The sequence below is a fragment of the Schistocerca cancellata genome, chromosome 7, assembly GCF_023864275.1.
Source record: "Schistocerca cancellata isolate TAMUIC-IGC-003103 chromosome 7, iqSchCanc2.1, whole genome shotgun sequence".
In the NCBI taxonomy this organism is placed as follows: domain Eukaryota; kingdom Metazoa; phylum Arthropoda; class Insecta; order Orthoptera; family Acrididae; genus Schistocerca; species Schistocerca cancellata.
In genome coordinates this window covers 161391055-161410003 of record NC_064632.1, presented here as the reverse complement: position 1 = coordinate 161410003, position 18949 = coordinate 161391055, and the positions used below count along the sequence as shown (strand labels likewise).

The window sequence follows — 18949 nt, the reverse complement described above, 5'->3', positions numbered from 1 at the left end:
GGAGTGCCGGGTCCACCTTCCTTTCAAACTGATTGTCTCCAGTCTTTAAATAATTTAAATCACCTTCGAGCTGTGCTGTCGGGAAGAACAAACTCTCCGCAAACGTCCTACTACGTTACACAGGCCTCAGGTAACGATTCGTTGAGGCAGAAGGAGGACTTAAAAGCCACAAATTGTTCATCGCGCATCACCTTCACTGTTGAGTTAGGCGATACTGAACACGTCTCACCTTACCCGCCTCTCTGAGGTGACAACCAGAAGTGTCAATAATGAAAATAGTACCGCGTGTTCGTTACACATTAAGCAAAAAGAATATCGTAATATTAAATTCCAGTACAAGTAATTATGACCGTAAAAGAGTTATGATCATTCTTTATCGATCAGACTACGCATTTCCTCTTCTATGACGTTGTTTAGCAGATTTTTGCGAGGGAATACCGGGAGTATTGAGAGAATTTAGGAATTGTTTTGTGAAGCTTATACACTCCTGGAAATTGAAATAAGAACACCGTGAATTCATTGTCCCAGGAAGGGGAAACTTTATTGACACATTCCTGGGGTCAGATACATCACATGATCACACTGACAGAACCACAGGCACATAGACACAGGCAACAGAGCATGCACAATGTCGGCACTAGTACAGTGTATATCCACCTTTCGCAGCAATGCAGGCTGCTATTCTCCCATGGAGACGATCGTAGAGATGCTGGATGTAGTCCTGTGGAACGGCTTGCCATGCCATTTCCACCTGGCGCCTCAGTTGGTCCAGCGTTCGTGCTGGACGTGCAGACCGCGTGAGACGACGCTTCATCCAGTCCCAAACATGCTCAATGGGGGACAGATCCGGAGATCTTGCTGGCCAGGGTAGTTGACGTACACCTTCTAGAGCACGTTGGGTGGCACGGGATACATGCGGACGTGCATTGTCCTGTTGGAACAGCAAGTTCCCTTGCCGGTCTAGGAATGGTAGAACGATGGGTTCGATGACGGTTTGGATGTACCGTGCACTATTCAGTGTCCCCTCGACGATCACCAGTGGTGTACGGCCAGTGTAGGAGATCGCTCCCCACACCATGATGCCGGGTGTTGGCCCTGTGTGCCTCGGTCGTATGCAGTCCTGATTGTGGCGCTCATCTGCACGGCGCCAAACACGCATACGACCATCATTGGCACCAAGGCAGAAGCGACTCTCATCGCTGAAGACGACACGTCTCCATTCGTCCCTCCATTCACGCCTGTCGCGACACCACTGGAGGCGGGCTGCACGATGTTGGGGCGTGAGCGGAAGACGGCCTAACGGTGTGCGGGACCGTAGCCCAGCTTCATGGAGACGGTTGCGAATGGTCCTCGCCGATACCCCAGGAGCAACAGTGTCCCTAATTTGCTGGGAAGTGGCGGTGCGGTCCCCTACGGCACTGCGTAGGATCCTACGGTCTTGGCGTGCATCCGTGCGTCGCTGCGGTCCGGTCCCAGGTCGACAGGCACGTGCACCTTCCGCCGACCACTGGCGACAACATCGATGTACTGTGGAGACCTCACGCCCCACGTGTTGAGCAATTCGGCGGTACGTCCACCCGGCCTCCCGCATGCCCACTATACGCCCTCGCTCAAAGTCCGTCAACTGCACATACGGTTCACGTCCACGCTGTCGCGGCATGCTACCAGTGTTAAAGACTGCGATGGAGCTCCGTATGCCACGGCAAACTGGCTGACACTGACGGCGGCGGTGCACAAATGCTGCGCAGCTAGCGCCATTCGACGGTCAACACCGCGGTTCCTGGTGTGTCCGCTGTGCCGTGCGTGTGATCATTGCTTGTACAGCCCTCTCGCAGTGTCCGGAGCAAGTATGGTGGGTCTGACACACCGGTGTCAATGTGTTCTTTTTTCCATTTCCAGGAGTGTATTTTGGTCTTGATTAATGATTGTATGAAAGTGTTTGATGTTGTGGTATCAATAGCTACGATGCCACAACGTAGGTGCGCTCTGCTAGGTTGGCACTACGACAGACACCGACGACAGCGCCCTCTAATCGGAGCGGGAGATCTCTACGAGCTCCGCTCCAGATTCTGCCCATTTTCATCAAGAGCTGACGGCCTGGAAACATCGCTTCAACCTAAGCTTGCTATTGAGACTATGTATTACTTACGACGGGAATACGGTTTTGCACCTACAGACTCTTCAGCTGTAAAGTTACGTGTGTCACTGACTAATAATTAAATGTACTTTCATGTAAAAAGCCGTACCGAGAATCTTACCTCACCTGCTCCTACTCACTTCCTACATTCGACCTACCCATTCAGTTTACAGGAGCAGACCCACGCGCCGGTGGGATACAAAAGTTGTTTTTCTCCTGGTATCATATTCTGTACTCGGTAATCTGGTGGCTGAACTACATTTTCCTTTGCTACAACTCTCCGCTCATACAGCCATTGTTTGTTTATGTAGTTTATAAGGGGGTACACATTCTGAATGAGTTTTTCCTCTGTCTTTACTCCAGGACTGCGGATCAATCTGATACGCGCTGCTTCGAAGATGTACTCTAGATCATTCGAGAATAATCTAGAAAGTAAGGAAACATTTGTTCAGATTGGAGAATATTCGTAAAACCACGAGAGCATTTTAGAAAAAATCTATTATTTTTCCCTTGAAACATACACTGAGGCGAAAAAGACCAACACGATATGATCGCGACCACTTCAGGCAGTCATATCTCCACAGCCGCAATGGATAGGTACCACCGCATAACCACGGTAGTGCCCAACGAAGGAACCAAGGGTGAAGGGTGGCAGCGGACGCAAAAGCCCATCATTAGCTGTGGGTGGTTTTGAATGTATCATCAACTTCACCCATAGACGGGTTAATTTTTATAAATGAAAGGCTGCTCCAGCTGCTGATATATTCTTTGTTTCAAGTCCACGGCCAGTTTCTAGCTTGACATTGAGGCCATTTCCAAGTGTATCTGAAACTGTCATTGTCAATGCATGATACACTGAAGCGCCAAAGAAACTGGTATATGCATGTGTTTTCAAACAGGCAGAATATGGTGCTGCGGTCGGCAACATTATATAAGACAACAAGTGTCTGGCGCAGTTGTTAGATCGATTACTGCTACTACAATGGCAGGTTGTCTAGCTTTAAGTGAGTTTGAACGTGTTGTTATAGTCGTATCACTAGCGATGGGACTCAGGATCTCCGAGGCAGCGATGAAGTGGGGATTTTCCTGTACGACCATTTCACGGGTGTGCCGTGAATATCAGGAATCCGGTAAAACATCAAATCTCCGACATCGCTGCGGCCGGAAAAAGATCCATCAAGAATGAGACCAACGACGACTGAAAAGAATCGTTCAACGTGACAGAAATGCAACCCTTCCGCAAATTGCTGCAGATTTCTATGCTGGGCCATCAACAAGTGTCAGCGTGCGAGCCATTCAACGAAACGTCACCGATATGGGCTTTCGGAGCCGAAGGCCCACTCGTGTACCCTTGATGACTGCACGACACAAAGCTTTACGCTTCGCCTGGGCCGACATTGGACTGTTGATGACTGGAAACATGTTGCCTGGTCGGACGAGTCTCGTTTTTATTGTATCGAGTGGATGGACGTGTACGGGCCTGGAGACAACCTCATGAATCCACGGACGCTGCATGTCAGCAGAGGACTGTTCAAGCTAGTGGAGCCTCTGTAATGGTGTGGGGCGTGTGTAATTGGAATGATATGGGACCCCTGATACGTCTAGAAACGACTGTGACAGCTGACATACGTACGCATCCTGTCTAGTCACCTGCATCCGATCATGTCCATTGTGCATTCCGACGGACTTGGGCAATTCCAGCAGGACAATGCGACACCCCAGACGCCCAGAGTTGCTACATAGTGGCTCCAGGTACACTCTTCTGAGTTTAAACACTTCCGCTGGTCACCAAACCCTCCAGACATGAACATTATTGAGAATGTCTGGGATGCCTTGCAACGAGCATTCAGAAGAGTTCTCCACCCCCTCGTACTCTTACGGATTTCTGGACAGCCCTGCAGGATTCATGGTGTCAGTTCCCTTCAGCACTACTTCAGACGTTAGTCGAGTCCATGGCATGTCGTGTGTGCCACCTCTGACTTCGACGGCAAAGCACCGGATTAGCACCGGAGACCATCAACCAATAAGCAAGAGAGCATGTCGTGTGTCAGCAACGAAGCGTCGAATAATTCGCGACGAGGTAGAGAAAATGATGAAGAATGACATCGTCCAGCCTTCGCAGAGCTCATGGTCGTCACCAGTGGTCCTCGTCAGGAAGAAGGATGGCAGTTGGCGATTTTTGTTGATTACAGATAACTAAAAGGGACGTTTACCCTCTTCCACGAACTGACGATACACTAGATTGTCTGAAGTGGGCTAAGTTTTCTCAACCATGGACATGTACTCGCGATACTGGCAAATCGAAGCAGATGAAGCTGATCGTGAGCAACTGCATTTATCACCTCTGAGGGCCTGTATGAGTTTAAGATAATGCCGTTTGGTTTGTGTAATGCACCAGCAACTTTTGAACAGATGATGGATAATCTTCTAAGGCACCTGAAGTGGACGATGTGTCTGTTATTTATATGACATTATAGTGTTCTCAGAAACATTTGATGAACACATAAAAAGACTGAGGGCCATTCTTAAGTGTCTCCAACAAGGCGGTCTGAAACTTAATCCAAGAAAGTATCTCTTTGGAGCAAAAGAAATAAAAATACTTGGACACCTTGTGTCAAACGAAGGTGTGCGGCCAGACCCAGTAGAAGTGAGATCTATAACAGAATTTCCTATTTCTAAAAGTATTAGAGATGTGAGGAGCTTCCTCGGGTTATGTTCTTATTATTGTCGTTTTATAAATGACTATTGTATCAAAGCCAGGCCACTCCAAGAATTGTTAAAAGCTGATGCTCCATTTATCTGGGGTGGTGCTCAGCAAGATTCTTTCGATGTGCGGCGAAAAGCTCTGACGGCTGACCCTGTACTTGGTCTGTATGATGACAGAGCACCTACAGACCTACACACAGATGCCAGTGGATATGGGATCGGTGCTGCTCTGGTGCAAATTTCGGATGGAAAATAGAAGGTTATAGGCTGTGCTTCTAGGACACTTACAAAAACCGAGAGAAACTACTCAACTACAGAAAAAGAATGTCTTACTGTGATCTGGACCATGTGCAAATTTCGACAGTATCTCTATGGAAGGCCATTCACAGTTGTTACAGACCATCATTCACTTTGCTGGTTGACGGGTCTTAAGGATCCAACAGGACGACTCGCCAATTGGGCACTACGTCTTCAAGAGTATGACATTACCACAGTGCACAAAAGTGGAGGAAAACACCAAGATGACTACTGTCTCTCAAGAAACCCTGTGCAAGACCATCAAGACTTTGATGAAGATAGTGACTGTCTCGCTGCACTCCAGGATCTCTGTGCTGAGCAGAAGAAGGACCCCAAGATATCTCAAATTATGCTTGGCTTAAATCGGTCAGAGGATGTGAAAGGACAATTTAAGGTAGTTAATGGATTACTTTGCAAGAAAAACTTGGATCCGTTTGGTAAGTGGTGCATACCAGTGATTCCTAATCACTTGCGCTTGGATGTTCTACAGAAATTCCATGACACACCGGACGCCAGGCATTTAGGATTTTGTTAAGACATACGATAGAATCCGCAAGAGATTTTTCTAGCCTGGTTTATTTAGGAGTGTCCGTCACTATGTGTCGCACTGTCGAGAGTGCCAGAGAAGAAAGACAGTTCCTCAGGAACCACCTGGCCGACTCATACCAATTCCACCAGCCGAAACGCCTTTCCAGCGTGTTGGGATTGACCTCAGACGATTTCCAACGTCTGCTAGTGGCAATAGATGGATTATTGTTTGCGCTGATTATCTGACTCGCTACGCTATTACAAAAGCCGTGAAAACACCCGAAGCATTCGAGGTAGCCAAATTCATTGTGGAAGACATTGTATTAAAACACGTTGCCCCAAGGTCGTTAATTACGGATCGAGAGAAATTTTTCAATCGAATCTTACGACAAAGACCGTCGATGCAACATTACTCATCACATCACGACTGCCTACCATCCGCAAACTAACGGGCTTATTAAACGCCTTAATAAGACCTTGGCCTACATGCTATGAATCTTCGTCAATGTCGAGCAGAGCAACTGGGATGAGGTGCTACCTTTCGTGACGTTTGCTTATAACACCGCCAAACAAGACACCACAGGATTTACGCCATTTTTTCCTGGTGCATGGGCGTGAGGCGACTACGACGATGGACACTGTGTTTCCGTTACATCCTGATGACGTGGACGACGACTACAGCGGCCAGGTGTTAACCAGAGCTGAGGAAGCTCGGCATTTAGGTCGACTCCGCGCGCTGCAGGCTCAAGAAAACGATCACTGAAGATATGACGCGAGCCACCGCCCTGTTTTCTACCAGCCTGGTGACCTCGTCTGGATCTTCACTCCTGTTCTCTCTGAGTAGCTCCTCAGGCGCTACTTTGAACCTTATAAGGTTGTAAGACAGTCGTCTGATGTTACTTATGAAGCTGAAGATTTCGACCCCGACACAAGACGACGAAAGATCAGAGATACGGTCCACATCCTTCGAATGAAGCCCAATCGAAGCTCCAGCGACAGGCAACAAGCGGAAAGGTGACGAAGAGCGTAGAGCAGGGGCGGGCAAACGTTGCACGCGGCTCATGAGCACACAGCGCTGCACGTGTGCTGCTCGCGTGCAATCGTCAAACGGGACAGTGACGACAGCCGGCAGGTTGTGGCAGTGTAGTACCAGGCTAAGCTGCGGACGTTGAAGCGAAGCGACCACTACGTAGTGAACGTTGTATTTCAAGAACCAGAAAATGCAGAGTGAATCAAGGAAATGGAGAAGTGGAGATTTGCTATCTTCTAAAAAGGAATGGGAGAATCATTTTTTCTTTGTGTAAAAACGTGAAAATTCGAAATGTATAACATGTGATAGTATTCTCGCTGGTCAGCGGAAGTTTAATATTGAACGCCATTATAATAAATTTCAATATGTTCCCGTACTTAGTGCAATAAAAGAGGAATTTCTCAAGCGATTTGGGGATATATCACACTTATCCCAAGGTTTTGAATAGTTCTCGAGACAATTTGCTGTTTCTGTAGATGATATTCATCCCAGTTTGCAAATGGAATTAATAGATCTGCACTGTAGATTCTACAGCATAATTCTCGTCTGAGAGACAAGTTCCTTTTGGCAAGACGTGTAATAGATTTTTATAACAACTTTCCACAGCAAGAGTTTTCTCGTCTCCATCGTGAAGCCACGAAGATAATGTCAATGTTTGGCTCGACATACGTTTGTGAGAGACTTTTTCTGTTATGAAAATTAATAAGTCTCGGTTAAGAACAAACACAAGTAATGAAAATTTACGTAACTGTTTGCGTTTGTCTGTATGTAGAAATTTTGTTCCAGACATTAAATGTATTGTAAACTCCACCTGTGATAAATAAATAAAACGTATCGTAGGTAATAGGTACTCTTTCAAACCACGATTTCTTTCAAGCACTCCTACTAACCTTATTCCTTCATTCAATAAAACAGCCAGGAAACAAAACGCATTACAGAGGAAGAAGCGGAAAGACGATATGGTGGGGAGTGGAGAGAAGCGGGTGGCCAGGTTTCCCCTGTGTGCACGCAGAACACCTGTTAACTGCACACGTGCAAGTGCATCGCACACGTGCAGGATTCCTGCCCGCCCCTGGCGTAGAGGCAAAAGAAGTTTTAAGTTGACCGCCAGGGCGAGCATCAGTGATCGGGAGTCTGAGTATGCAGGACCGATGACTCGTTCCCGGACCAGGACGACGTAACACCGAGACGCTATTCTCTTTAACGAGAGAGCAATGTCCCAGGAGAAGCTGAGTAGCACCATGGTGTAGTGGTTTATGATACTAAACTGTTGCATGGCGGGTCGTGAGTTCAAAACTCACTTGGACTGTACAATTTTAATTTCTATATTCGGTTCGGGTACATTCTAGAAGTATCCACAAATGTCAAGAAGCATTGTACTGGAATGTTCTGTAGCTTTATATATACTGTATGTGTTCTGGCCAGAGGCAGTTCACTCCGCGCTCTTGTTTGTGTAAGTACTGAATAAACTTTCGTTAAGTGCAGTTAGTGTTTGCCATTCATCTAACTACACCGTCTTCTACGTGACAATAATTTATCTCCGCTACTTTCAGAATTTCAAAGACAGTATTCCAATCAATGTCGCCATAAGCTTTCTCTAAATCTACAAATGCTATAAATGTAGGTTTGTCTTTCTTCAAGCTGTCTTCTAAGATATGTCGTGGAGTATGAGAGACTTTTAATGTAACATTTCTTGACTTCCTCCTAAAAACATTGTATCTTCGGTAATAGGTGGGTGTAGCCGATCATTGTAAACATAAGAAGACTATAGAGTAATAATGAATAATTTGGCCGTGGTATATGTTTTGAACTCACCAGTTTTCATTTCTTTGATCAGTATCACTGACAAGTATTCTCCGCTCAGTGACAGAGAAAGAAGCCATACTTTCATATTTTTGTCATTTGTTTCGTCAGAGAAGGGCAGTGAAAGCAATTTCTGTGGATAAAATTTACACAGATGATTGACATGTTGAACCAACTTCCAACCACAACGAAATAAATTCTACTAATAATAGAAATAATTGAGAGTTTCCATGGTCCCCCCCCCCCCTTTTTTTTTTTTTTTTGCTTGTCGCTTCTCATTTTCATCAATTTCATTAATGTTTTATAGCATTTCACGGTGGGAACGGGCCGAATAAGGTTATTCTGATGAGAGTATTTGTACTGAGAGCTCAAATTACTTTTCACTTGATTGCTACGCTCCATTACTTCCCTGTGTGGCTTGTTGCGAGGCGAGCACTGGAGGACGCGACACACTGAGTTTTCGTGCGGGCGGGGGGGGGGGGGAAGGGGGGGTCTGCGCTTCTCCGAACATGGAGAGAGTCGTACACAATGGGTTTGTGTACTTGGTTGGACGACTGACCTCGGTCAGGTTTCACCTACTGTATGGAGGCCAAAACGACCTGCGAGCTGTCTGAATGTCACCACAATTTATGTGTTTACCGTTCCGGTGCGTCTGGAACGAAGACTGCTGGCGCCGACTGACTATTGTCTTCACGATTCTGGGAATTCTTGAGGGCGGTGCCCTGCTGGGTGTGACTGTCTGGCGCCAGATGGCTGGTGGTCTTGGCGTGCTGCTTATGTCGTCGGTCAAACGCCAAGATCAGGGTCCTAAGCTAAATAGCAGAGTCATGATGGTCAACGTGAGCTGTGGTCAGTTGACGTCATAAAGCCCTGCACGAAATTGGAGGGAATGGTCGCTACTGGCGTGAATTATGTTCTGAGATAGTGTGAGAAATTTTGGAATCAGCATTGAATGCTGATTCGCGGCTTTTCGAGGGCGGTGGGGAGTTGCTTAACGGTGGCTTCGCTCTTTCGTTGCGCGGGCGCATAGTATTCGGGATCTGATCTTCATCGGAATCAGACGGTCCTGCGTCTTAGTCGCACTTTTTCAGAATCGTTCGGTCATACTCCAGTTTCATTCTGTGACTTAAGACCCAGATTCTTACTCTGCGTTTTCGCAACTGTACCGACAGGGCGAGTTTAGGCGGTTTGCTGTGTCTCTTCCTGGAGATGCATCCTCGTGCATCCAGGAGTTTCTCTGCTTTCGCCATGTGAGGAGAACTTAGAATTCTCAGATAGCAATCGAGGCCACGGGTTGAAACTGCGTTGCTGCGCAGCAGGAGTCGGCGCCTGCATCATCAGAACGCTGCTACCGACGACGTGCTGCAGGTTTCAGTACTGGTTAAGTATTTTGCTGCTCCGGCATTGTAGGACCTATCATTTTTATACTGAAGTCCTCAGCAGCAGCCGGCCGTGGTGGCCAAGCGGTTAAAGGCGCTACAGTCTGGAACCGCGCGACCGCTACGGTCGCAGGTTCGAATCCTGCCTCGGGCATGGATGTGTGTGATGTCCTTAGGTTAGTTAGGATTAATTAGTTCTAAGTTCTAGGCGACTGATGACCTTAGAAGTTGAGTCGCATAGTGCTCAGAGCCATTTGAACCATTTTGAATCCTCAGCAGCACACACGCTCGCTTTGGTACAAGTCCGCTTTGTCTATTCCTCAATGTGTTCGCATTTGAACTCTCACTACAAATTGCGATACTGCATTATAGTTGGGGGAGTAATATTTGATTCATTAGGACCTCCAGTCATTATCATCACTCTATTGCATCATAGAGAGTAGGAGCCTCTTCTTCCCGAGCCAACTCTTATTCTCATAATAGTTCAATATACCCCACCTTTAGCCTAGTGTTTGTATTGACAGTCAAGTACCTTCATGTTCTGATTTATAATAAATCTTATTGTAATATTTAATCCGCAAATCATTTCGTAGGTAGATGCAGAATCCCATTTGCTGTCGTTTGTTATGGTAAAATTCCCTTCTTTTTACTGAATACATTACGATTTTTATTAAATTATTGTGAGTGTGCACTCCTTACTTTACCAACTAGCAGGGACCACCATCAATTCCTTTCGTTGCCGTTGTGCACATAATTAATTAGGTGGTAAGTAAGGAGCGGGTCGAGTGCATTCGCCAGAATTAAAGAGGTACAAACTCTTCTCCATCCCAGAACCTCGCGTAATGACCAGTCGTTTCCTGCCGCCGATAGGGGAGGTGTATGGGACCTTACAGTGGTCAGTGCCGTCTCATGTTTCTTACAATTCTTTACCGCTACGTGTAAAATGTTATTGCGTGTGAAGTGCCCAGGACGTGAAAGGCAGCGTCTTAAGAGCGGTGATGCAGGAGGTACCTGCTGACAGGAAGCAGTTTATGTTCCCTCGTTTGTCGTCAGTTAATGCTGGAGCGTCCCACGTCCGTATTGAGGCTACCTGACGCTCCGAACGTAAATACTGCTAGTAGGAGGCAATTTGGCGTGCGTTACGTCTCGTAAATGCTGTGAGTGCTCCACATACGGAAATAACCTCCTTTCACGCAGTCTTACGACAGCAGCTTACAAATTGTAAACTACTACAATAACCGTAGCATTTTTCTCACGGTTTTGGTTTGGCCTACACTGTTCTGCCCTAAGTCTGCAGACACTGATGGTTATCCAAAAGGCGACATCAGTGCAGATGTTCGCGTGTGACATCGCTCTTTGCTGCTATTCTACTGAGCAAAAGTGCAGTTTCAATTACTTGATGGAAACGCTGCGAAATGTAAAAACGATTTCTATGTGCCTATGTTCGTGCTGTTTTGTCTCTTGCTCATATGACCCGTAACCTATACGCAAAGGGAGCGGCAGTGAAACTGGCGATTTTCAAACCTTCATCAGCTATACAAATTTATTGACAGCGGTATAAAAGAAATACGATATGAATTTATAATGACTGCAATTTAAAATTTCCATGTCTTGAAAATGACATCACGTATGTGGCCGCCATTTTCCTTCACATTTACTTCGAGCCTTTTGCGGAAGTTAGATACAGTATCACATCTTGCAGGACTGGCACTGGAATCCGATTAATTTCCTCTCGAATTTGATCCTTCAGTTCCTGGATGGTGTGTGGTGGGTCACGCCGCTAGGTTTGAGATTTCAGATGACCCCAAAGGAAGAAATTACACGTTGGAAGGGTACTGGATCTAGGAAGCCAGGGACGAGGAAAGGTGTTCTGTAGCGTGTTGATGGAATGTCGAGAGGTATGACATGTGACGCCGTCTCGTTCGAAGAAAGTGTTTGCAGTTACAGGAAGATCAGTAAGCTGTCGCCCTAGGAAACTGTTCGACACGTGAACATAACGTTCTGCATTCGCAGTAACAGCATTGCCGCGAACGCCTTAGAAAAGAAAAAGGTCCTATGATTCCAAATGGTGATTGATAACGCTGCCCCACACTACTTCTTTCGCACTGTGAAGTGGCTTATCATGAAGCATTTCAGGACTTTCACATGACCAGTACCTAAAGCTTTGCTTGTTAACAAAGCCTGAGAGATAAAAATTGGCCTCATCGCTCATCATCAGATTGTTGCACAGGCCTCGGTTACCTGAAGTAAGCAGTGAATTCATCGTCCGCAAAAATTTAATTCTGGAGGCCACTACGTCGTTCTCTTCAAGTCAAAATTGTCTACAGCCATTCTGACGCTTGTAGTTAAATCCTATATCGCTTAATATGCGTATCATAGATCGAGCGGACCCAATAAAATTTATTTTTTCAATTAACTTTTTTGTCAGTTTTTCTGACGTTGGGTAGTCGCCGTTGTCGTAAAATTTATAGACTGTCCGCCTGAGGACGTTTTGTCTGGTTAAGACTTTAGTTACTTAATACACTCCTGGAAATGGAAAAAAGAACACATTGGCACCGGTGTGTCAGACCCACCATACTTGCTCCGGACACTGCGAGAGGGCTGTACAAGCAATGATCACACGCACGGCACAGCGGACACACCAGGAACCGCGGTGTTGGCCGTCGAATGGCGCTAGCTGCGCAGCATTTGTGCACCGCCGCCGTCAGTGTCAGCCAGTTTGCCGTGGCATACGGAGCTCCATCGCAGTCTTTAACACTGGTAGCATGCCGCGACAGCGTGGACGTGAACCGTATGTGCAGTTGACGGACTTTGAGCGAGGGCGTATAGTGGGCATGCGGGAGGCCGGGTGGACGTACCGCCGAATTGCTCAACACGTGGGGCGTGAGGTCTCCACAGTACATCGATGTTGTCGCCAGTGGTCGGCGGAAGGTGCACGTGCCCGTCGACCTGGGACCGGACCGCAGCGACGCACGGATGCACGCCAAGACCGTAGGATCCTACGCAGTGCCGTAGGGGACCGCACCGCCACTTCCCAGCAAATTAGGGACACTGTTGCTCCTGGGGTATCGGCGAGGACCATTCGCAACCGTCTCCATGAAGCTGGGCTACGGTCCCGCACACCGTTAGGCCGTCTTCCGCTCACGCCCCAACATCGTGCAGCCCGCCTCCAGTGGTGTCGCGACAGGCGTGAATGGAGGGACGAATGGAGACGTGTCGTCTTCAGCGATGAGAGTCGCTTCTACCTTGGTGCCAATGATGGTCGTATGCGTGTTTGGCGCCGTGCAGGTGAGCGCCACAATCAGGACTGCATACGACCGAGGCACACACGGCCAACACCCGGCATCATGGTGTGGGGAGCGATCTCCTACACTGGCCGTACACCACTGGTGATCGTCGAGGGGACACTGAATAGTGCACGGTACATCCAAACCGTCATCGAACCCATCGTTCTACCATTCCTAGACCGGCAAGGGAACTTGCTGTTCCAACAGGACAATGCACGTCCGCATGTATCCCGTGCCACCCAACGTGCTCTAGAAGGTGTAAGTCAACTACCCTGGCCAGCAAGATCTCCGGATCTGTCCCCCATTGAGCATGTTTGGGACTGGATGAAGCGTCGTCTCACGCGGTCTGCACGTCCAGCACGAACGCTGGTCCAACTGAGGCGCCAGGTGGAAATGGCATGGCAAGCCGTTCCACAGGACTACATCCAGCATCTCTACGATCGTCTCCATGGGAGAATAGCAGCCTGCATTGCTGCGAAAGGTGGATATACACTGTACTAGTGCCGACATTGTGCATGCTCTGTTGCCTGTGTCTATGTGCCTGTGGTTCTGTCAGTGTGATCATGTGATGTATCTGACCCCAGGAATGTGTCAATAAAGTTTCCCCTTCCTGGGACAATGAATTCACGGTGTTCTTATTTCAATTTCCAGGAGTGTATTTTTCCTTGGAGAATTGAACGTTTGAGATTTTCCTCCACGACTCACGTGCTGGATAGTTCTTAAACTAATATCACAAGCTGCAGCACAAATAGCCTGTACGGTAGCAATGTTTTTTTCTTACAATGGTTGTTTTTTCCGGTAACATACCATTCATTGCATTTCTTGATACGACCGCTATTTCTTGATACCATCGCTATCTTCCGCAAATCTTTCATAACGTGCCTGAATGTAGATGCTGACACTTCACCACCACTGTCTACAAGATGCTTTAAATATTCGTAGACTCTGTGGATTATGGATTTGCTTTGCCGCTGAAAGTCAGTTGCCTTTTCCTGTCGCATTCTTCCTGCTGTCAAAGTACGTCTTGCAGGATTGTTTGGAACCCGACTCACATGGCACAGGGCCAAACTCTCTTTTTTCCTGCTTTTCCGCTTTCAAGTTACACAAACACTACGCATCAATAAATACGTAGGTTGGAACTTAAATAGTGGCAACACTGCTGTGGAGACTTCAAGCAATGGGATCTACTATTGTCGCTGATAGCACACGTTGTTGACATACCTACCTTACCTCCGAGCAAACGGATTCGCCCGTTCCACGTCACCGGCGTGCACACAATCGAGGGAAACACAGTCACTTGCGAGCGAGCGGTCTAACGTAACGGTGTCACTATGTTTTTCGAAACAGGAACAACAGAGTTGGATCAAGATTGAGTGTGCCAGAGGTCGTACAGAACGACAGTATCATCAAGGTCTTCAAGAGGCGTGCTGGGAATCGGCATTACCGTACAGAACAGTGGCACGTTGGGTAAAAGCCTTCAACGAAGGTCGGCAAACTGTGGCTGACAAGCATCGGGCAAGTCGTCCTAGCGTCTCTGAAGAAGAAGCGCATGCTGTTGCCGCGTTAGTGGACAGTGATCAACGCCATACGATTCGTGAGCTCGCCCACGAAACCGGATTAGCGCATACGACTGTGCTTCGCATCCTGAAGGAACGCCTTGGCATGCGAAAAACTGCATGACGATGGGTTCCGCATGACTTGACGGAAATGCAGAAATGGATGCGTTACGACGCTGCTCAGACGCACTTGAAGCGCTACGAGCGCGAATGAGAGGCTTTCTTACGCCGTATCGTAACACTGGATGAGACATAGGCCACATCACGAGTCAAAACTGAAATGCCAATCCAACGAATGGCGCCATTATGGGTCGCCGTGAAAGTCGAAAGTGCATCAGAGCCCCAGTATGGTGAAAGTTGTAGTGATTCTCGTGTACGACTGTGATGGTGTTATCCTAACGCATTACGTTGCTCCATGGCAGAAGTTCGTTTTTGGAGCATCACCTGCGACTAGCTTTGCGAAAGAGGCGGCGACACTTTCTGCGCAACCCGCCCATAATTTTGCACGGCAATGCGCGGGCGTTTACAGCGCAAGCTGTGGCTGCTCTGTTCGGTCGATAGGACTGGGAAGCACTGTACCATCCACCATACTCCCAGGCCTTAAATCCTTCTGACTTTGATTTGATTCTGAAGATGAAGGAACTACTTCGTGGCATTTGCTTCAGAATTCCAGAGATTCGACAGGCAGTAGACCGCTCCATTCGCACCATCGACAGAACAGGCTCTGCTAACGGTATACTACGCCTTCCACATCGCTGCCAACGGATTCTACACAACGCTGGTGACTACTTTGAAGGACAGTAACAGGTGCAAACATGTAACATTTTTGTATCGGTTGTGAATAAATAGTTGCCACTATTTAAGTCCCAATCATCGTAAATTGTACAATTAATACTATAAGATACACTATTTTACCTCGAGTCAAACTGCAGAAAATAATAACTCAATAAGGAGATGAACAGCAACAAAAGCAAAACGAGGATAGTGGAATGTAGTCGAATTAAACCGGGTGATGCTGCGGGAATTAGATTAGGAAATGAGACGCTTAAAGTAGTAAATGAGATTTGCTATTTGGGGAGCAAAATAACTGATGATGGTCGAAGTAGGGAGGATATAAAATGTAGACTGGCAATGGCAAGGAAAGCGTTTCTGAAGAAGAGAAAGTTGTTAACATCGGGTAGTCATTTAAGTGTCAGGAAGTCGTTTCTGAAAGTATTTGTATGGAGTGTAGCCATGTGTGGAAGTGAAACATGGACGATAAATAGTTTAGACAAGAAGAGAATAGAAGCTTCCGAAATGTGGTGCTACAGAAGAATGCTGAAGATTAGGTGGGTAGATCACATAACTAATGAGGAGGTATTGAATAGAATTGGAGAGAAGAGAAATTTGTGGCACAACTTGACTAGAAGAAGGGATAGGTTGGTAGGGCATATTCTGAGGCATCAAGGGATCACCAATTTAGCATTGGAGGGCAGCGTGGAGGGTAAAAATCGTAGAGGGATACCAAGAGATGAATACACTAAACAGATACATAAGTATGTAGGTTGCAGTAGGTACTGGGAGATGAAGAAGCTTGTACAGGATAGAGTAGCATGGAGAGCTGCATCAAACCAGTCTCTGGACTGAAGACCACAACAACAACAAGGAATGGAAAATAAGAACTGCGCGAAAATCTTCACACCGTATCGTTAGTGACACTCGACCTATGCAACTACGAACACTCAGCGTTGCCATTTTCGAATTTTAGAGAGAGCGCGTTACGCTAGACTAGACACAAGTGCGGCGTCAGCGCGGTTGCTGTCACTCACTATTACGCCTGGGCAGAGCTATACTTGTATCGATGTTTGCTTTTGTCAATAGGAGCAGTGAGAGTGATGGAACTGCGATACGTTTTTGCAGAAGACGATCTTGGACAGCATCCACGGCGACGACCCTTCGTTCTCGGGGGACGGCTACAGCAGCCTGGCCATCATCTACGCCGTGCTGTCGCTGTCCAATTGGCTAACGCCGTCCATCATCAGCGTCACGGGGCCCAGGGTCGCCATGGATGTGGGCGCCCTCACCTACGGGTTGGTCTCACACTCTCACTCTCTCTCTCACACCTGTATCTGTGCCTCTTTGCTGCGGAAGATACATCAGCAGCAACCAATTGTCACCCAGAGCACGAGAAAGGCCTCTCTCAGACTTTACAGCGCGTCCATCTGTTATTGTCTTCAGCCATAGGAACGAGATGGGCAATGCCGTTCAATTTTGAGAACCAGTCCACTGGCGACCGATCCTTTTTCGGGTCCGTTCATTTTTACTCATTCACCGTTTCTTTATTATCTAATTGCGTAATGCCGTATGGGTTTTAAAAAGTGAAAATGGAATATTACGACTACTGTATCCAGTAACAATAGCCTACCCTGATCTGTGTTAGGAGGGAGGGAGGGCAACTAATGTTAGTTTCTAGGTGAATGGCGAAATAGTTTGAGATTTTCCGACAAATGGCTCTGGGAACACATGCTACTGTCACTGTCACTACATCCGTTACATGTTCCGCCTTAGTTCAGACTGATACTTAACCGGTACTCGACAGTAGACTGGTTTTGTGTTTTGTGACTGGGTACGACGCGAGTCCTTTCGTTCGTTGGGGCTGTGGACAGATGAGTGTTGTAGAACCTTCCTTCTCCCATCCTGTTACCTGACCGTAGGGCACACCTGTGTAATAGTGGCAGGGAGAAATTGGCTTAGCAGTGTATTGTGCCGCACGGAGTGACCGCGCAGTTTGAGGCGCCATGTCACGGACTGCGCGGTCACTCCCGCCGGAGGTTCGAGTCCTCCCTCGGGCATGGGTGTATGTGTTGTTCTTAGCATAAGTTAGTTTGAGTAGTGTGTAAAGGTAGGTCCCTTACGTATTCACACACATTTGATTTGAACAGTGTATTGTATCAGAAGCCGTTTCACGAACTCTCAAACTCTGCCTACCGTAACGGGAGTGGCAGCTCGGCCTCCACAGCAGTAGCGACGAGGCCTTTCCAAAACTGGCGACGAGGGTGTACAAAAAGAGGTGTGCATGCCCGTAGTACCACTGGTAATAACCAGTTCACAACAGTTCGTGTTGACAAGTCTGGGCTCACAAGCCCTCTTATATGTGCTGTGGTAGCTGTAGGATATGCCATTGCTGCCCTCACAATACGACGATATGAATGTTCATGTGACCATTGAGACCAGCATCATTACACAATTGAAGCAAAAGAAAAAAAAAAAGGTTCAAATGGCACTGAGCACTATGCGACTTAACTTCTGAGGTCATCAGTCCCCTAGAACTTGGAACTACTTAAACCTAACTAACCTAAGGACATCACACACATCCACGCCCGAGGCAGGGTTGAAACCTGCGACCGTAACTGTCGCACTGTTCCAGCCTGTAGCGCCTAGAACCGCTCGGCCACTCCGCCCGGCCAATTAAAGCAGCAGGTCCAACTTCGGTGGTAATTCTCCGAAGGGACCATCCCTCCAATGGAAGGCCACAATTTGACCCCTTCCAAACTCGCTCTGCTGGCTGTAGGAAACACGAGTGCGTCACTGTGGCATGCTTGCCTGCTTGCTTCACACGTTTGCACCACATTGAGCCTTCTGCCTGCTAGCATTCCCTATTAAATAGTAGACAAAGATGGCACTCTGGTAGCTAAGCTACTAAGCTGTCCGTTGGCGGACGACGTTGGAAACATGATCAGTATATCTTCTATCCTATAGGTGGCATATGCCGTCATCGGATCAAAATTTCCAGGTGTATTAATTTTTTTCTGGCAGCGTAGATCAGGCGAGAAGAGAAAAGAAGCTTTTCGTATCTGGCGCTACAGAAGAATGCTGAAGCTCAGTAGATATGATAACCAACGAGGCGGAACTGAATCGAGCTGAGGAAAAAAGAAATTCATAGCACAACCTGACTAGAAGACCACAACAGCTACAAGTTGGCCGCGCATTTGTAATACTGTTTCTGACACACGATGTTCTAATAGTAGAACCGCAGGCGACTCCAGCCTTTGCTATTGACAAGGGATTCCAGATAGATTCCGTATTTCTGGATTTCCTGAAGGCATCTGACACTGAACCACACAAGCGGCTCGTATTGAAATTGCGTGCTTATGGAATATCGTCTCAGTTATCTGACTGGATTTGCGATTTCCTGTCAGAGAGGTCACAGTTCGTAGTAACTGACGGAAAGTCATCTAGTAAAACAG

The 18949-nt window shown here is 47.3% G+C and overlaps 1 protein-coding gene across 1 annotated transcript in view; it reads left to right on the top strand.

Annotated features, from left to right (window-relative positions):
* The window catches only part of LOC126092683 (UNC93-like protein MFSD11), a 215703-nt gene that overhangs the window by 42878 nt on the left and 153876 nt on the right, over positions 1-18949 (top strand). Inside the window, exon 2 of the mRNA XM_049908405.1 lies at positions 16623-16792. Within this exon, the coding sequence (XP_049764362.1) occupies positions 16623-16792 (170 nt within the window). The remainder of the gene's footprint in view (positions 1-16622; positions 16793-18949) is intronic.